The following is a 13,707-nucleotide window of genomic DNA, read 5'->3' on the forward strand; positions in this document are numbered from 1 at the left end:
GGTAGTAGTACAGAGTTGATCAAAACCTAATGTATTTATTTGGAACATGTATCTCTTTGTATTAATATACCTGATCATGCATAAAGAATATGTAATCTTCTTGTCTCTGTCTTGTCCTATCAGGTATCTCGATGGTAACCAGTTCACCAGTGTTCCTAAGGAGTTAGCCACCTTCAAATACCTGCAGCTTGTGTAAGACAGTCCTGTACCCTACGCTTACCCACAACTACGCACACTCACAATTACACTGATACCTTAAATACTCATTTTGAGTAAGTAAGTGCACATCCACTTGTTGAAATATTTAGTCACACACTTTAACCTCATAGTTGTGGTTTAAGTTAAGGGAAGTTAAATAAACCACAGGGAAATGGCAAAACCCCTGCATTCCTAAACACATCCAGCAGGTGGAGCTGTAGACTGTAGTGAAATGTGGAGTGACCGGGCTCCGTTCAATTAGCTTCACATATTTTACACAACTCTTCATGTGATTAAGTCAGTTTAATGTTCAGCACCATTTTAGTGTTTCTGAGTAAAAGACATCTACTTGGAGGGACATTACAGCAGTTTGTGTGTGTCCATTTTGTGTGTCTAATGGGACTTCTGCGTTACAGTGTGTGTATTGATTGCAACTGACCTTTGCCTCTGCAGAGATCTGAGCAACAATAAAATCAGCTCCCTGTCCGATGACTCCTTCTCCAACATGAGCCAGCTCACCACACTGTGAGTTCATGCACGCACACATGTCCTTGGTCAAATGTTAGAGAAGTCCTCACAGAAATAATAGATGTCAGAGAGATGACAGTAAATCACTGTTGTAAAAATGAGCTCCTGTAAAAGTGGTTTTAGCACGAGGCTTTTTTTTAGTTACTTACTGCTACATTTGTACTGTTCCAGAATTAAAAATGTAACTTAAAAGATTAAATTACATGAAATGTGTTTATGTCTTTTAAAGGGTGGTGTTAAAATCAAAGAGATTTTTCACCTTTGGTCTTTATTGCGGGTTAAAGAGTCCAAGCTGGGAGCATCAGGGCTTGTTTACTTAGTTCTTGACCCACTTGAGCCACATTTTATGACAGATTTCACAGGCTAAAACATCACTCTCCATAACAAATCAAGTGGGTGCTGTGTTAAAATTGCCTCACATCCTGAAATATTCAAACAGCTCCAGCGACTTCTGAGGCTAAAAATGTCATTCCTAGCCTCAGGACAGCACTGGGTGAAGGGTTATGAGGTTATTAAAATCAAATGGAGAGCATGAATGTTGTCAGCACACTTCAGCAGATTTGTACATTACTTTTGAAGACAAGAAACATACTCACAGTCATCATTTGCACACCATGAACACCAATAATTAATAAGCCATTCTGTTTTTTTCTTCAGGATCCTCAGTTATAACTCACTACGCTGTATCCCTCCTCTGGCCCTTGGTGGTTTGCGCTCACTGAGACTGCTGTGAGTGCACACACACACACACACACACGCACACAGGCCAAACCACATCACTGTTGCCCCTTTGCTGTATTAGAGGCAATCATCTGGTTTTTGAGTTTACATGTCTCTGTTGTTGAGCTGAGTAAGACTCTGTCAAACTCATTGCAGTGGCTAAAGTTTGACCATTTATAACCCATTCTGATTTACATCTGTGTCTGTCTTTCAGCTCTCTCCATGGCAACGACATCTCTGAGCTGCAGCAAGGCATCTTCAGCGACGTAGCCTCCCTGTCTCACCTGTATGTATTTAAATATACATGTAGTTCACACATACTTACAGCACACGCATAATGACAGCATCAACTGGGAGTAACAGACAGCAGAATCTGTGCTGAGGTCTGTGTGTGTGTGTGTGTGTGTGTGTGTGTGGAAGATGCATGTTCACCCCCCTGCTTTATGGCTCCACTCAGATAAAGTCCAGTTCTCAGAGAATGAGTGGTTTCAAGTGAAGTGGCTGCCTGGTAGATTGAATTAGCTGGAGCGATCCATCGTTTCCCATGGCTCTATTGATCTGAGGCCTGTGTGTGTGTGTGTGTGTGTGACTGCATATACAGTATAATCATCTTCAGTCAAGCGTGACTCATGTGAGTCCATCTAAGATCTACTGTAAGTGTGGATGGAGAGAAAAGGGAGATGGATGGTGGAGGGCAAGTTAAAGATAAAAGGACAGAGAATTAAATGTAGTGAAGGAAAGGATGTGAAGGCAAGGTGAAGACAAGAAGGGAGTACTTTGTATTTTCATCTTCTGAGGTGTGACATCATCTTTGAAATAAGATCCTGCTGACTGTCAGCCTGTAAAGATATAATGCATACTAGAACTAAAACAGTTTGATAGTTCCTTCAAGATGCTTTTTGAAATAGTAAGAGGGAGCCTCAATGAACAATGCACCATATTTAGCAAGTTTTTAGCAAGTCCACATACTAGAGTTCTAATGCGCGCTCACGTTATCATATCATGAAAATCATCTTTAGAGACCTACTCAAGTGGCTGTATAAGAAGGAACAGGAAGTCAGAATATAATGTACAGCTGAGAGAAAACTGTAGTGAAATTCTAAAATTGTCCTGAATTTTTTATGCTTTGTTAAAAATCATTCGATCCACATACATAGGGATGTCATGGTATGATATGATCTCAGCAGCATGTAAAACTATAACTCAAAGCAGGACAACCATCATGAATTGTCTTTGTTAGACTCCATCGTTGGAACTTTATGTGGCCAGATAACCAGCCACTGACAAACTTGATGGGCACGTCTGTCAGTGATAGATTGTGAAGGAACGTTTTTTAGCAGATTTATTACTGGAACAGTGCTGTCTGACCCAAATGATGCAGAAACAGGCAGATCAGTGTATACCTCCTCAACACTTCTTGCACTGCTACAGTTAGACATAACCTTATGACCTTCTTGTAGTGAGTGTGTGTATGTGTGTGATATTTAATGTCAGATTTGTCTCTAATTATCTCTTCAAGTAAATCAGTTCTGCTCTAAATGAATGTGATTAGCTTGAGTTAGTGTCTGAGTAGTATGAGGTCTGATAGCTCCACCATGTGGCTTAAAAATGACTTCCTTCGTTTTACTTTTTCAAATAAAAAACAGTGAATAGAGCCCACATCTTTTTTCATTTAAAGCTCGCCTTCCGTCCCTTCACCTTCAGTTTATTCAATTCTCCCTTTCTTCCTCCAAAACTTCTTTTCTCTGTATTTTTCCTCAGTGAGCTGACTTCTTGGTCTGTTTGCTTTTTTTTTTTTTTTTTCCAGAGCTATCGGAGCCAACCCACTCTACTGTGACTGCCGTCTGCTCTGGCTGTCGGATTGGGTGAAGAGTGGCTATAAGGAGCCTGGAATCGCCCGCTGTGCAGGCCCCCGCGGCATGGAGGGCAAGTTGCTGCTCACCACTCCTGCTGACAAGTTCCAGTGTCTGGGTAAGGTGGTAGAAAGCTGCTCTGACACAAAAACACATGCACACCTACCACCTGGACATGTCTCATACAGCCTAAGGATCGTGCTGCTGAATGGAAATAGCCTGTAAAGAATTCCTCATTCAGAGTGACCTTCCTTGCCATTATACAAGGATTGCACATGATCAGGTGGATCATGAGGAATGTTAATTGGCTGTCTGAGTCATATGTGATCCTGTCATATAATTTGTAAAAATGATGGAAGAGAACAAACACCCACATACAGTAGCTTCCTAATAGATGATATTTAATGAAAGGTGTTTAGTCTGTGCGACCTTCATCAGGAGTTGGCTGCTGTTACTCCCACACACTTAGAGTTAAAGACACAGTAATGCACTGTGTCTTTAACTGAAGAGAAAAGCTACAGAAAAAACGCTTTGATAAATGTACTAAATCTAATCTGGCTGCAGACGGATGTCTCCTGTGAACATTGCATCCGTGTGCTTTTTTCATGGGCACCAAGGAGAACGATCACATATGCAAGTCTACGTATGTATTTTCAGTGCAGTATATTGGACAATATTCATTCTTATTGTAAAAACATTTAAAAAATGACACTGAGAAGCAACCAATGATGATGTTATATTTAAATTCTGAGTACTGCTGTCTAATCATAAACAGTACATAATCATGGATGGGAATGTCTGTGGTGTTTTGAGTCTTTGTGAGGGCTTTGACCGTCTTCATGTTTACAGTGCCACAGACCACCTAAACTCCAAGTACAGGCAAAGAGAAGGAGTGTGAGCGGAGCTGAGGCTGTACAGTTGACACAAAATAGGAAACTTATAGAGACCAGCCCGTAAACATGTTTATTTCTGCTATATAGTTGGACTGAGGAACCCGCGCCTAGACGGTGCGGGTTAACTGCAATTTTTAATACCTGCATTAGCCTAAAACAACAGGATGTATAGATAATGTTCTATTTAAACATCAAATCCATGAGAGGCAAACAGGCTCCAACACCGCCAAGCTCCAAGGTTTTATCACACCCTCTCCAAGTTGTGAAGATAGTGTGAACTTTCCCCTAGTGACTGTTTTATCAGAAACTATGTGCATTTTTACAGGTGTTAAATGCTGCTTTTTTAAACATTAAAAAGCTGCGGCAGTGTAAAAAAAAAACATTGCTGTGTCTCACTGTAATTAATGCTTTGCTACACCTTCCATCAAGTCTTTTGTAAATAGCACAGAGCTTCATTTCCTGGTCACACATCTTATTTGATTTCACTAATTCTGAATCCGTCACATAGTAGGAAATGTCACCCTTTTGTTCATCAACTGCAAAATGAGTGTGAACAGGCAACAATTTAATATGTCAAATGTCATGCTGGTTCATGACTGGAGCATCTGAAATAACAAAGCAGACACAGTTTAATTACAGTTTCTGTAATATTGCCTGGAGTGTGCTAATAAACAAAGACACCAATCATACACAGTCTGTGTGTTTATTTTGAGGCCCATTAGCTGCTGTATCACAGCATCAGAATCCTCCAGACATTTAGCCCATGTACCACAGTTAAAGAAATGTCACCCGCTTCCCATGCTCCTAAATCTCTTCACAAGTCCTTTTTTGCGTTTTTACTTTCTTCTATGTCTTTTTCATCAGTCTCTTTGCATTATGTGTGGCATGTACAACCTGTCAGCTTAAGACACTAAACAGCTAAAGCTGCTCCTTGAGCCAAAAGTCATGTCATTTAAAAAAATAATAATAATAACTAAAGGGTTTTTAATGCTTTTGTCACAATGACAAATTAAAATGGGGTTTTAAATGACATCATGGAGTAAAGACAAACAGCTTAGTTACTTTGTTTGTTTGTGGTGCAAATATTATTTATAAAAAAAAGTGTAAATCCTCAGTTTGAATAACAACAATAACATCCTGGGATATTACTGAATATCAAATCTTTGAAATCATTAGTCCTGCTTTTAACCTGATTTCTTTCCTATTTTCATGGTGTCTCACGGTGTCTTATTAGTGCCTCAAATCTCTAGCTGATTGTTGTTTGTTGTTGTTTGTTTGTTTGTTTGTTTTTGTGTGTGTGTGTGTGTGTGTGTGTGTGTGTGTGTGATCAGGTCCCGTGGAGGCATCTGTCCAGGCCAAATGTAGTCCCTGTGTGTCCTCTCCCTGCCAGAACCAGGGTGTCTGCCAGGTCCACCATACAGAAGAATACACCTGTACCTGCAAGTCTGGCTACACGGTATGCCAACATGTGTGTGTGTGTTGTACGTTGAAAACTAGTTTGCATGATTTACTCAGTAACTTCTTTTGGTTCATTGCCACCTTGTATCTAAATCTAAATATTTGTGCTACACAATAATACATTACAGACCAAAGCGATTTATTTAGTTTGAGTGTTGATTAATTTGCACTCACATCTGTCTCTCTCTGATAATTCTGGTCTGCTCTTGTATTTATTGTTTATGTGTGGTGTTCAGGGTCAACACTGTGAGACTCCAGTTGATGCTTGTGTCAGTAATCCATGCACCAACGGAGGAACCTGCCTGAGTGATGAGCAGACCCGAGGGTTCAGGTACGGTACAGTATTCTGCAAAGTTTCATGGAGTATGGAGACTATACAAGCTGGCAATAGCTGGCTGGTGACGCTTACACCAACATCTACCCCTTTGGTTTTTGCTGGTTTTTCATCATCATCATCATCATCTTCATAATTTTTTGTGGCTTATTAACTTGCATATTGTAGGCATTTATGGTTTTTCATTGTTTATTGTATGTTTTACATGTCACGGTTTGTTGTTGTTGTGTTTTCTCTGATATGCAGTTTGCGTTGTTTCTCTTTTTCACTCAGCTGTGCGTGTGCGTTTGGTTTCCATGGAACTTTTTGCGAAGTGAACGTGGATGACTGTGAGGACCATGGATGTGAGAACCGCGCCACCTGCGTGGATGGAGTCGGCAACTACACTTGTTTGTGTCCTCCAAACTACACAGGTATAACCGTCATGGGATCAACTGCACTATGATACAGCATTTTTCAAAGTCTCCATGTGTAACCATGTTCCATTATAATGGTAGCGAGAGGAGAATTAGTTAGAAATCGTATACTAATTGTTTCACCCCTTCCTCTTTCTCTCCTCTCCTTCTCAGGTCTGTTTTGTGAGGAAGAAGAAAGTGTTTGTTCTCCAGGTAGAAACCCCTGTCAGCATCAGTCAACTTGCATCAGCAGTCCTACCGGCCCCAGGTGACAGCACACTTGCACACACACCTCTCACTTCATCACTGCAACACTCAGCAAAGTTTGAAATCCCAGATGAGATTAAAAAAACACACACACACAGATAAATGTATACAAAGGTACATTTTGCTGATGTCTGCATTGACTCCCCAAATTCCTCCACCATGTGTCAAATGGTGTTTGTGAGTATGTGTGTGTTCATGTGTGTATGTGTTTCAGGTGTGTATGTATCCCAGGCTGGGTGGGGCCCGAATGCAGCATTGATTATAATGAGTGTGTGGATCATCGCTGTCAGAATGGAGCTCAGTGTGTGGACCATCTGGACGGCTACAGCTGTGTGTGTCCACAGGGATTCAGGTACTGGCAACACTTTGATAAATGGGAACACAGACAGGAAAGTTGAAGAACACAGGGGACAGACAACATGCAGACTAAAACTATGTTTGCTTTTTCATGTTCAGAAAAAGAAATCTGATTTAATTTAAAAAATTCTGATTCCATGTGTAAGTAAAATCATAAATAGCACTTGAAAAACCCAGCATGTTTCTATGCATAGTTAAGTGATTTGTAGTTACAGCCTCTCATGTGGTGACACGTACTAATTTAAAACAAATAGAAAACATCAGTGCCCATCTTGTTTTTCAATAAATCAAAGTGCTTTGATGTGGATGTGGAATTCTGTCTGATGTCCTTATGATGTCCTCTCAGTGGTGAGTTTTGTGAGGTGGCCCTTCCTACCCATCCGCCCTGTCAGTTGGCTCAGTGTCAGAATGGCGCCTCCTGTGAGGAGAAAGCTGGCACTGCAATTTGTCAGTGCCTGTCGGGCTTCGAGGGTCAGAGCTGCGAGAAGCTGGTCAGCGTCAACTTTGTCGACAGGGATTCTTATGTTCAGCTTCAAGACATCAAGAACTGGCCTCAAACTAACATTACGCTGCAGGTGAGGAAACACTCACAAGCCTGCATCCAAAATCTGTTCAAACACACATCCCATAATAGGTTTGTTTATTAGTGCATGTGTGTGTTTTAGGTGTCAACAGCAGAGGAAAATGGCATCTTGTTATATAATGGAGACAACGATCCAATTGCTGTGGCGCTCCATCAAGGTCACGTACGGGTCACCTACGACCCTGGAAACCAGCCTGCCACTGCTATCTACAGGTACACGCACACACACACACACACAGAATACAGTACTCTTGTTGACTTCTGTAATTCCTCTGGATACAATCCAAAATATACCTTTCAGTGTAATTTAGTGAGTAGATGGTTAGTTGGTGGTTAAATGTGTGGGCGTTGTGCACCACCTCTCCAACATCCTGCATTGACATTAGAGAGCCCTGGTCCCTGCAGCGTACAGAGATTGTGTAGAAGATCATCAAAAGGATTATTATTATTACATTGAACAATATTTTTTCCAGACATCAACACCAGTGGCACTTCTTTGTGCATGTGTGTAAAAGTGATGGTATAAAACAGTGATACAGGACACACCCATAGACTGTCGTCACCATATTGGAAATATTCAGGTATGGGCAATAGGTGGTGCAGCAGAGGACCTGAGATGGGCGGACAGTTAGGTAAGCAGGGAACTCATGATCTGAGTTGACATGTGCCACATCAGTCAGTGTGCCAGTTTCACATTAATGATTAAATATATTTGTAATTATGGTTTATTTTTATTCATTAAATTAGGACTAAGGGACCAATTCAAATGGAACAATGCAACGTTTATAACAGAAAGCAAAATTCCCCTTTTTCTTAAAGGTAGGGTAGGAGATTTCATTCTGATGCACGTTTTGTCAAATTAGTGTAACTTCTCTTTACAATCCGATAGCAACTGATTAGTTTGGCAGTTTCGCTTTAAACCGAAGAATATGAATCATCTGTGGAAGCTATAAAACACTAAAAACATCAGCCAATCCTCCGGGTGGACCCTGCGCGGAGTATTGGCTGGTTGTCACTCTCTTCCTGCTCTGCGCGCACCAGAGAGGTACGTGCATGACGGCCGAAGTCACAGACTGGTTGGGAGGCGTGGCTTCGGGGTGAGCTCTGAGAGAACGGGGCGTGTGTTTACTTTCAAAATCTGGCTGACTCTCACTGAGTTTTCAAAATCTCCCACCCTACCTTTAAAACCACTCGCAGTCAACAATGCAAGACTATCCAGAAAAGTAAATATATAGAGTTTCATATCTAACCACATACGAAGGTATCTCCTGCTGAACAGAGGGATTGACGCACATCCTTAGCTAAAGCCCTGCTGGTTAACTAGGTATAAAATAGACTGTGTGTCATTGTGTTATAGTGTTTTTCTGTGTAACTGTGTGAGGGCTGCTACCTGCTGAACACTGACCAGCTCAACATGTTTAACATTCCTCTTGCCCACGTGACTCTGGCTAGCAGCCACAGGTTGATTAGCACCTTCTCATCAGGAGATTTTCACAGCTGAGTGCTGGCAGTGACTCCTGTCAGGCCCTTAGCAGCCTCTCAGCTCGCTGTAGCCTGGCAACAATGATCAGTGTGTCACTGAGCCCTCGTGTTGTTGCTCAGACAGAGTCCCGTGTTGTTTGGGAATGCAGACAGATGACATCGGCCTGGGTATTCTGATTTAATCACAGATACAGCCGGAGGACTCTTGAAGCTAAGAGCCCACTTGATCAGGTGTCAAGTGCTTAAATGTTCAGATGGTTCCAAGAGTCCAGCTGGCAACCTCACACACACATGGGTAACTGCAGAGAAGACTTTGAGTTCATGAAAACACAAACATATAAGAGGATTTAACATGTTACTGTTGACTTTTAAGGAGCCTACCAATGCCCTGGGTATTTGAGATCAGCTCATAGCTGACCTCTGGTCCTTCCCACAGCCTGGGGAGTGTTGCCTGGTCTAGTGAACGTGACATGTTGGGTACAGTGTGGTACAATATGATTGAGTCTAACCCTAATTCCATTCATATAAAACATTATTTTGCCTTTATTTTGAGCACAAAACCTCAGAGTGCCGTAAGGACTGTAATTAATGAATTCATTTTTCCTTCTGAAAAGCCCTTTGTAACATTGTTTACAAATGTTTGAATAAACAAGCTTAATGATAAAAATAAATTGCAAAGAGTCACATAAGAGTGACAGTGATTAATGGTTGAGTGCAAATAATGCATCCTGAATATTTAAGATGCTTAAACAATAGTTAGGATAATGATCATAGTTACATCAAAATAACTAGATCATTGTTTTGTAAAGCTCATTTTAATGTGACAAGGTGGCTAGCTGTGAAAACAGAAAGGTGCATTAATAGGAGAACAAAGGGTGAAAAAACACTTACATGCAGCTGTAATATCTTTTTAGAAGAACACATAATCTTTTTCCTCTGTATTCATCCAGAACAGGCATGGACAGACTCTACTGTCTGTTGTAGTCAAACCTTGAAATCACTCCTGCAGTTTTGATTTATATAAGATGTGTCCTGTGTAAACAGCCCAGAGACGGTGAACGACGGCCATTTCCACACAGTTGAGCTGGTCACCTTTAACCGGATGGTGAACTTGTCTGTGGATGGAGGTGAGCCGACAACGCTTGACAGCCAGAGCCGGAGTAAGCCAGCGACAGGGGAGGCCCCTCTGTATGTGGGAGGTAGGAGCAGCGAGGTGTCCTCACTATTCTCCGACCAGGGGTTTATAGAATTGTACGCTAGCGGTGACTGATTACCTGTCTACCTGTCCAGGTATGCCTGAAGAGGTGATGCCTGCCTCCCTCGGCCTCTCTTCTCAGACCCTCAATATGTCCAGTTTCCACGGCTGCATCAGGAACCTCTACATTAACCACGAGCTGCAGGACTTCACTCGCAGCCACATGAAGCCGGGTGTGGTGCCAGGCTGTCAAGCCTGCCGCAAACTCTACTGTCTGCATGGCATCTGCCAACCCAACGCTGCACAGGTAGCAACATGGTGTTCTGATTATGACCATATTATTTAGTTCTTGGTCGCTGAACTTTCTCAATGTTAAGAGCTGCTATTTGTGTCCTTTTTATTTCAATGTGACAATAGCTGAGCCTATTTGGATGAATCATAAGATTGGATATTCTTGAGGTGAAAAACACTGTTATAGTAGAAAAGAAACTGCAAAACAGACCAAACAAAAAGTCCCACCCACAGTGAACCACCAGCATCCCAAAAACAAAATCAAATGAAGAAAACATTTTTACTTTATTGTATCTTTAGTAAATATGTCTTCTCTCACAGGGGCCCCAGTGTCACTGCAAGACAGGTTGGACTGGAAAACACTGTGATCAGCCAATAACAGGAGGTCTTTCTGAAGTGGATGTTGTCACCACGGCAACCGGTGTCAACCTGTGTGAAGGCAGCAAGTAAGTGCAATTTATCCTGGCATTAAAAGACATTTCAGACATTGAATATCAGACACTTTGTTTTGAAATTTCTCTTTTTTCCAAATGTCATTCTCAATTATAGAAAGTTAAGGGGGGGTTAATCTGACATTTAAGAACCATTTTAAATATTAAATCTGATCTTACCTTAGGTGTGTAAAGGGTGTGTGTGTGCTGTTGGATGCACAAACGTACCGCTGCGACTGTGAGAAGGGGTATCGAGGAGCACTGTGTAACCTCCAGGAGGAGCCGGCAGGTTTGTGCCAGGGTCGGCAGTGCGTGCAAGGCAAGTGTCAGAAGACGGAGGACGGAGAGCGCTGCGTCTGTGAGCAGGGATACACCGGAGAGAGCTGTGATATAGGTGAAGTAGGATCAGGGATCAGTCTGAACTTCAATTTGGTGAACAGTGCAGAATCCCTGTGTCTGTCTTAAAGCACCAAACAGTACAACATATTCACTACAATGGTGTATTTCATGACCAGCAACTTGTTGGCCATCTTCTTGTCCACACAGAGTCCCCATGTCGAGGTGAGCCAGTCAGGGATTTCCACCGGGTGCAGCGCGACACCGCCCTCTGCCAGACGTCAAAACCTTTCTCCTGGGTTGAGTGTCAAGGTCGATGCCGGGCGGGAACTGACCGAAGCGCTGCCACTGCTGGTGCTTCCTCGTGCTGCGCTCCTCTGAGGGTGCGGCGCCGGCGCCTCACGTTCGAATGTGATGACGGGACCTCGTTTACGCAGGACGTGGAGAAGCCCGTGGAGTGTGGCTGCAAGGAGTGCGCATAGGACTGTGGAAGTGATGGTGCGCGCATACACACATGCACACACACACACACACACCAAACTAAAGAGGTACACACACTGTAGGATGCTGTCACTGACAAACAGACTTGTTTTTTGTGTGTTTTTGCGCGCAGACGCAGTTTTGTAACATAAGACAGTTCTTCCCCCTCAAGACATGAAATCAACGAGTCAACCTCATCATCATCTTCCTCACCTGCTGTAGGAGAACCTGCGTGCTAACTACCTTATTAAACTTGTGTGTGATGGGTTAAGTGCTGCTTTGCATTCCCTCATCACTGCGAAAGGGAGTAGTGACATGTCACAAGAGGTAAAGGTATTAATTAAACTGGGACTAAATTAGGAAATAGCTTTTGACAAATTTAATCAAAAATTCACTCCTTTTCATCAACTGTCTGAAAGAACTTCAGATTTGATCTGCAAGGGAAGTGTTGTGCAGGCAACTTGTTTTCTCTGTTAGGCTTTTCTTACGCTAATGTGTATTGAAGTGTTCACCCTCTTTAAGCGTCAAACATTCTGCCTGTCATTGTAAAGGTGCAGATGACTTTATGTGATAATTCACCACTGAAAGGATCGACCGCCATCGGTCTCGTAACAGAGAGAGTAAAGACTCACTGTTATTCTTGTTATACAGTCTATCACGAATATCAATAATCAGCTGTCAAAAAAGAAATACACCTATAAAACCTTTCACTTGTTATGTTGATCAGCCACAACATTAAAAACTCACTGACCCAGTATTTTTACAGTGGCACCTGTCTAAATGTGGGGTATACTACACTGAAGAGTTTTAGCTGGTGGCATGTTTTGAAGCATGAAAAACTGCTTCAGTGTAAGAATCTCAGCACCTTTGACACCTTGTGGTCAAAGGTGTGAGGTGCTGGTGTGCACTGGATGGTCTCCACCACGGGATTATTTAAAAAAAACTCAGTTCAGAAGTGCCAAAAATTGCATGTTCTCACATGTTCTCTCAGCCTCCTGAAGCTGGCTATTTATAAGTCAATGGTCCAGGCTGATATAAAAAATCAACCACTTTTCAGAAAGCCCATTAGTAATGTCATGGAGCCTCTATCAACCTTGACCACCTTGACTGATATAGTCATACATGCTCATAGCTCACTGATGTGCGTACAGAGTGATCGCTACTATAGCACAAAGCTGTCACAGAAGATGCCAGAACGCAAAGTGTGTCTGAGCTTGCTGTGTTGTTGCAGAAGGTCAGAGGCCCCAAAGTACTGTCAGTCAGTGTCAGAACTTGACCTGGTGAAAGGTGCAGCTGGATGCAGAAGCATGTGTGATTCTGTAGGCTATGCTGTGCTGGGAAACTCCCATTCATCTCAATGCTACTGTGACACATAGCAGACACAACTCTGGAGAGCCTAAAGCAGGTGGTGATTAATGTTGCAGCTGATCAGTTCATAATCCCTGCATTGCTCGTGCTCATGAAGTCAGTGTGTTGTAGTACTGATACAAATATGATTAATGCTGATAATTTGGAATATATAAGGCTGTATTTAGGCATTATAGGTTACCTTACATCAACGTATAGGACAAAATTGGAGCTCTGATAATATTAATACTTTGTAAAACTGACAGACTAGAAAGCGTAATGTTTCTGTGTTCTGATGCTGTTTGTTAGTGTTAATAATATAAGCTTTTTATTTGTACAGTGTTTGTGCTGTAAAATTCAGCAAAGTGCTTCTTTTCCATTTATAACCAGCTTTTTAGTGTGATCATACCTCAACTTTATTTTGTCAAAGAACTTTCTGGACTTCTCTGCAGTGTCTTCTCGTCCTTTTTTTTAAATGTTATGCACAGACTGGTCGAGCTGGATCACACTCTGTTAAGCTGTTAAATCACAAACGAGCTGCTATCTTTGTGAAAATATG

At 42.0% G+C, this 13,707-nt stretch overlaps 1 protein-coding gene across 1 annotated transcript in view; it reads left to right on the top strand.

Moving 5' to 3' along the window:
• The window catches only part of slit1b (slit homolog 1b (Drosophila)), a 48,254-nt gene extending 34,859 nt beyond the window's left edge, over positions 1-13,395 (top strand). Inside the window, exons 23-40 of the mRNA XM_028413066.1 lie at positions 124-192; positions 652-723; positions 1,384-1,455; positions 1,661-1,732; positions 3,254-3,417; positions 5,524-5,648; positions 5,887-5,981; positions 6,258-6,397; positions 6,554-6,647; positions 6,861-6,998; positions 7,350-7,578; positions 7,669-7,799; positions 10,113-10,267; positions 10,359-10,570; positions 10,876-11,000; positions 11,171-11,379; positions 11,532-11,819; positions 11,935-13,395. Of these exons, the coding sequence (XP_028268867.1) occupies positions 124-192; positions 652-723; positions 1,384-1,455; positions 1,661-1,732; positions 3,254-3,417; positions 5,524-5,648; positions 5,887-5,981; positions 6,258-6,397; positions 6,554-6,647; positions 6,861-6,998; positions 7,350-7,578; positions 7,669-7,799; positions 10,113-10,267; positions 10,359-10,570; positions 10,876-11,000; positions 11,171-11,379; positions 11,532-11,803 (2,374 nt within the window). The 3' untranslated portion in view covers positions 11,804-11,819; positions 11,935-13,395. The remainder of the gene's footprint in view (positions 1-123; positions 193-651; positions 724-1,383; positions 1,456-1,660; positions 1,733-3,253; positions 3,418-5,523; positions 5,649-5,886; positions 5,982-6,257; positions 6,398-6,553; positions 6,648-6,860; positions 6,999-7,349; positions 7,579-7,668; positions 7,800-10,112; positions 10,268-10,358; positions 10,571-10,875; positions 11,001-11,170; positions 11,380-11,531; positions 11,820-11,934) is intronic.
• Positions 13,396-13,707: the final 312 nt, after the last annotated feature.

The sequence above is a fragment of the Parambassis ranga genome, chromosome 1, assembly GCF_900634625.1.
Source record: "Parambassis ranga chromosome 1, fParRan2.1, whole genome shotgun sequence".
Lineage (NCBI taxonomy): Eukaryota > Metazoa > Chordata > Actinopteri > Ambassidae > Parambassis > Parambassis ranga.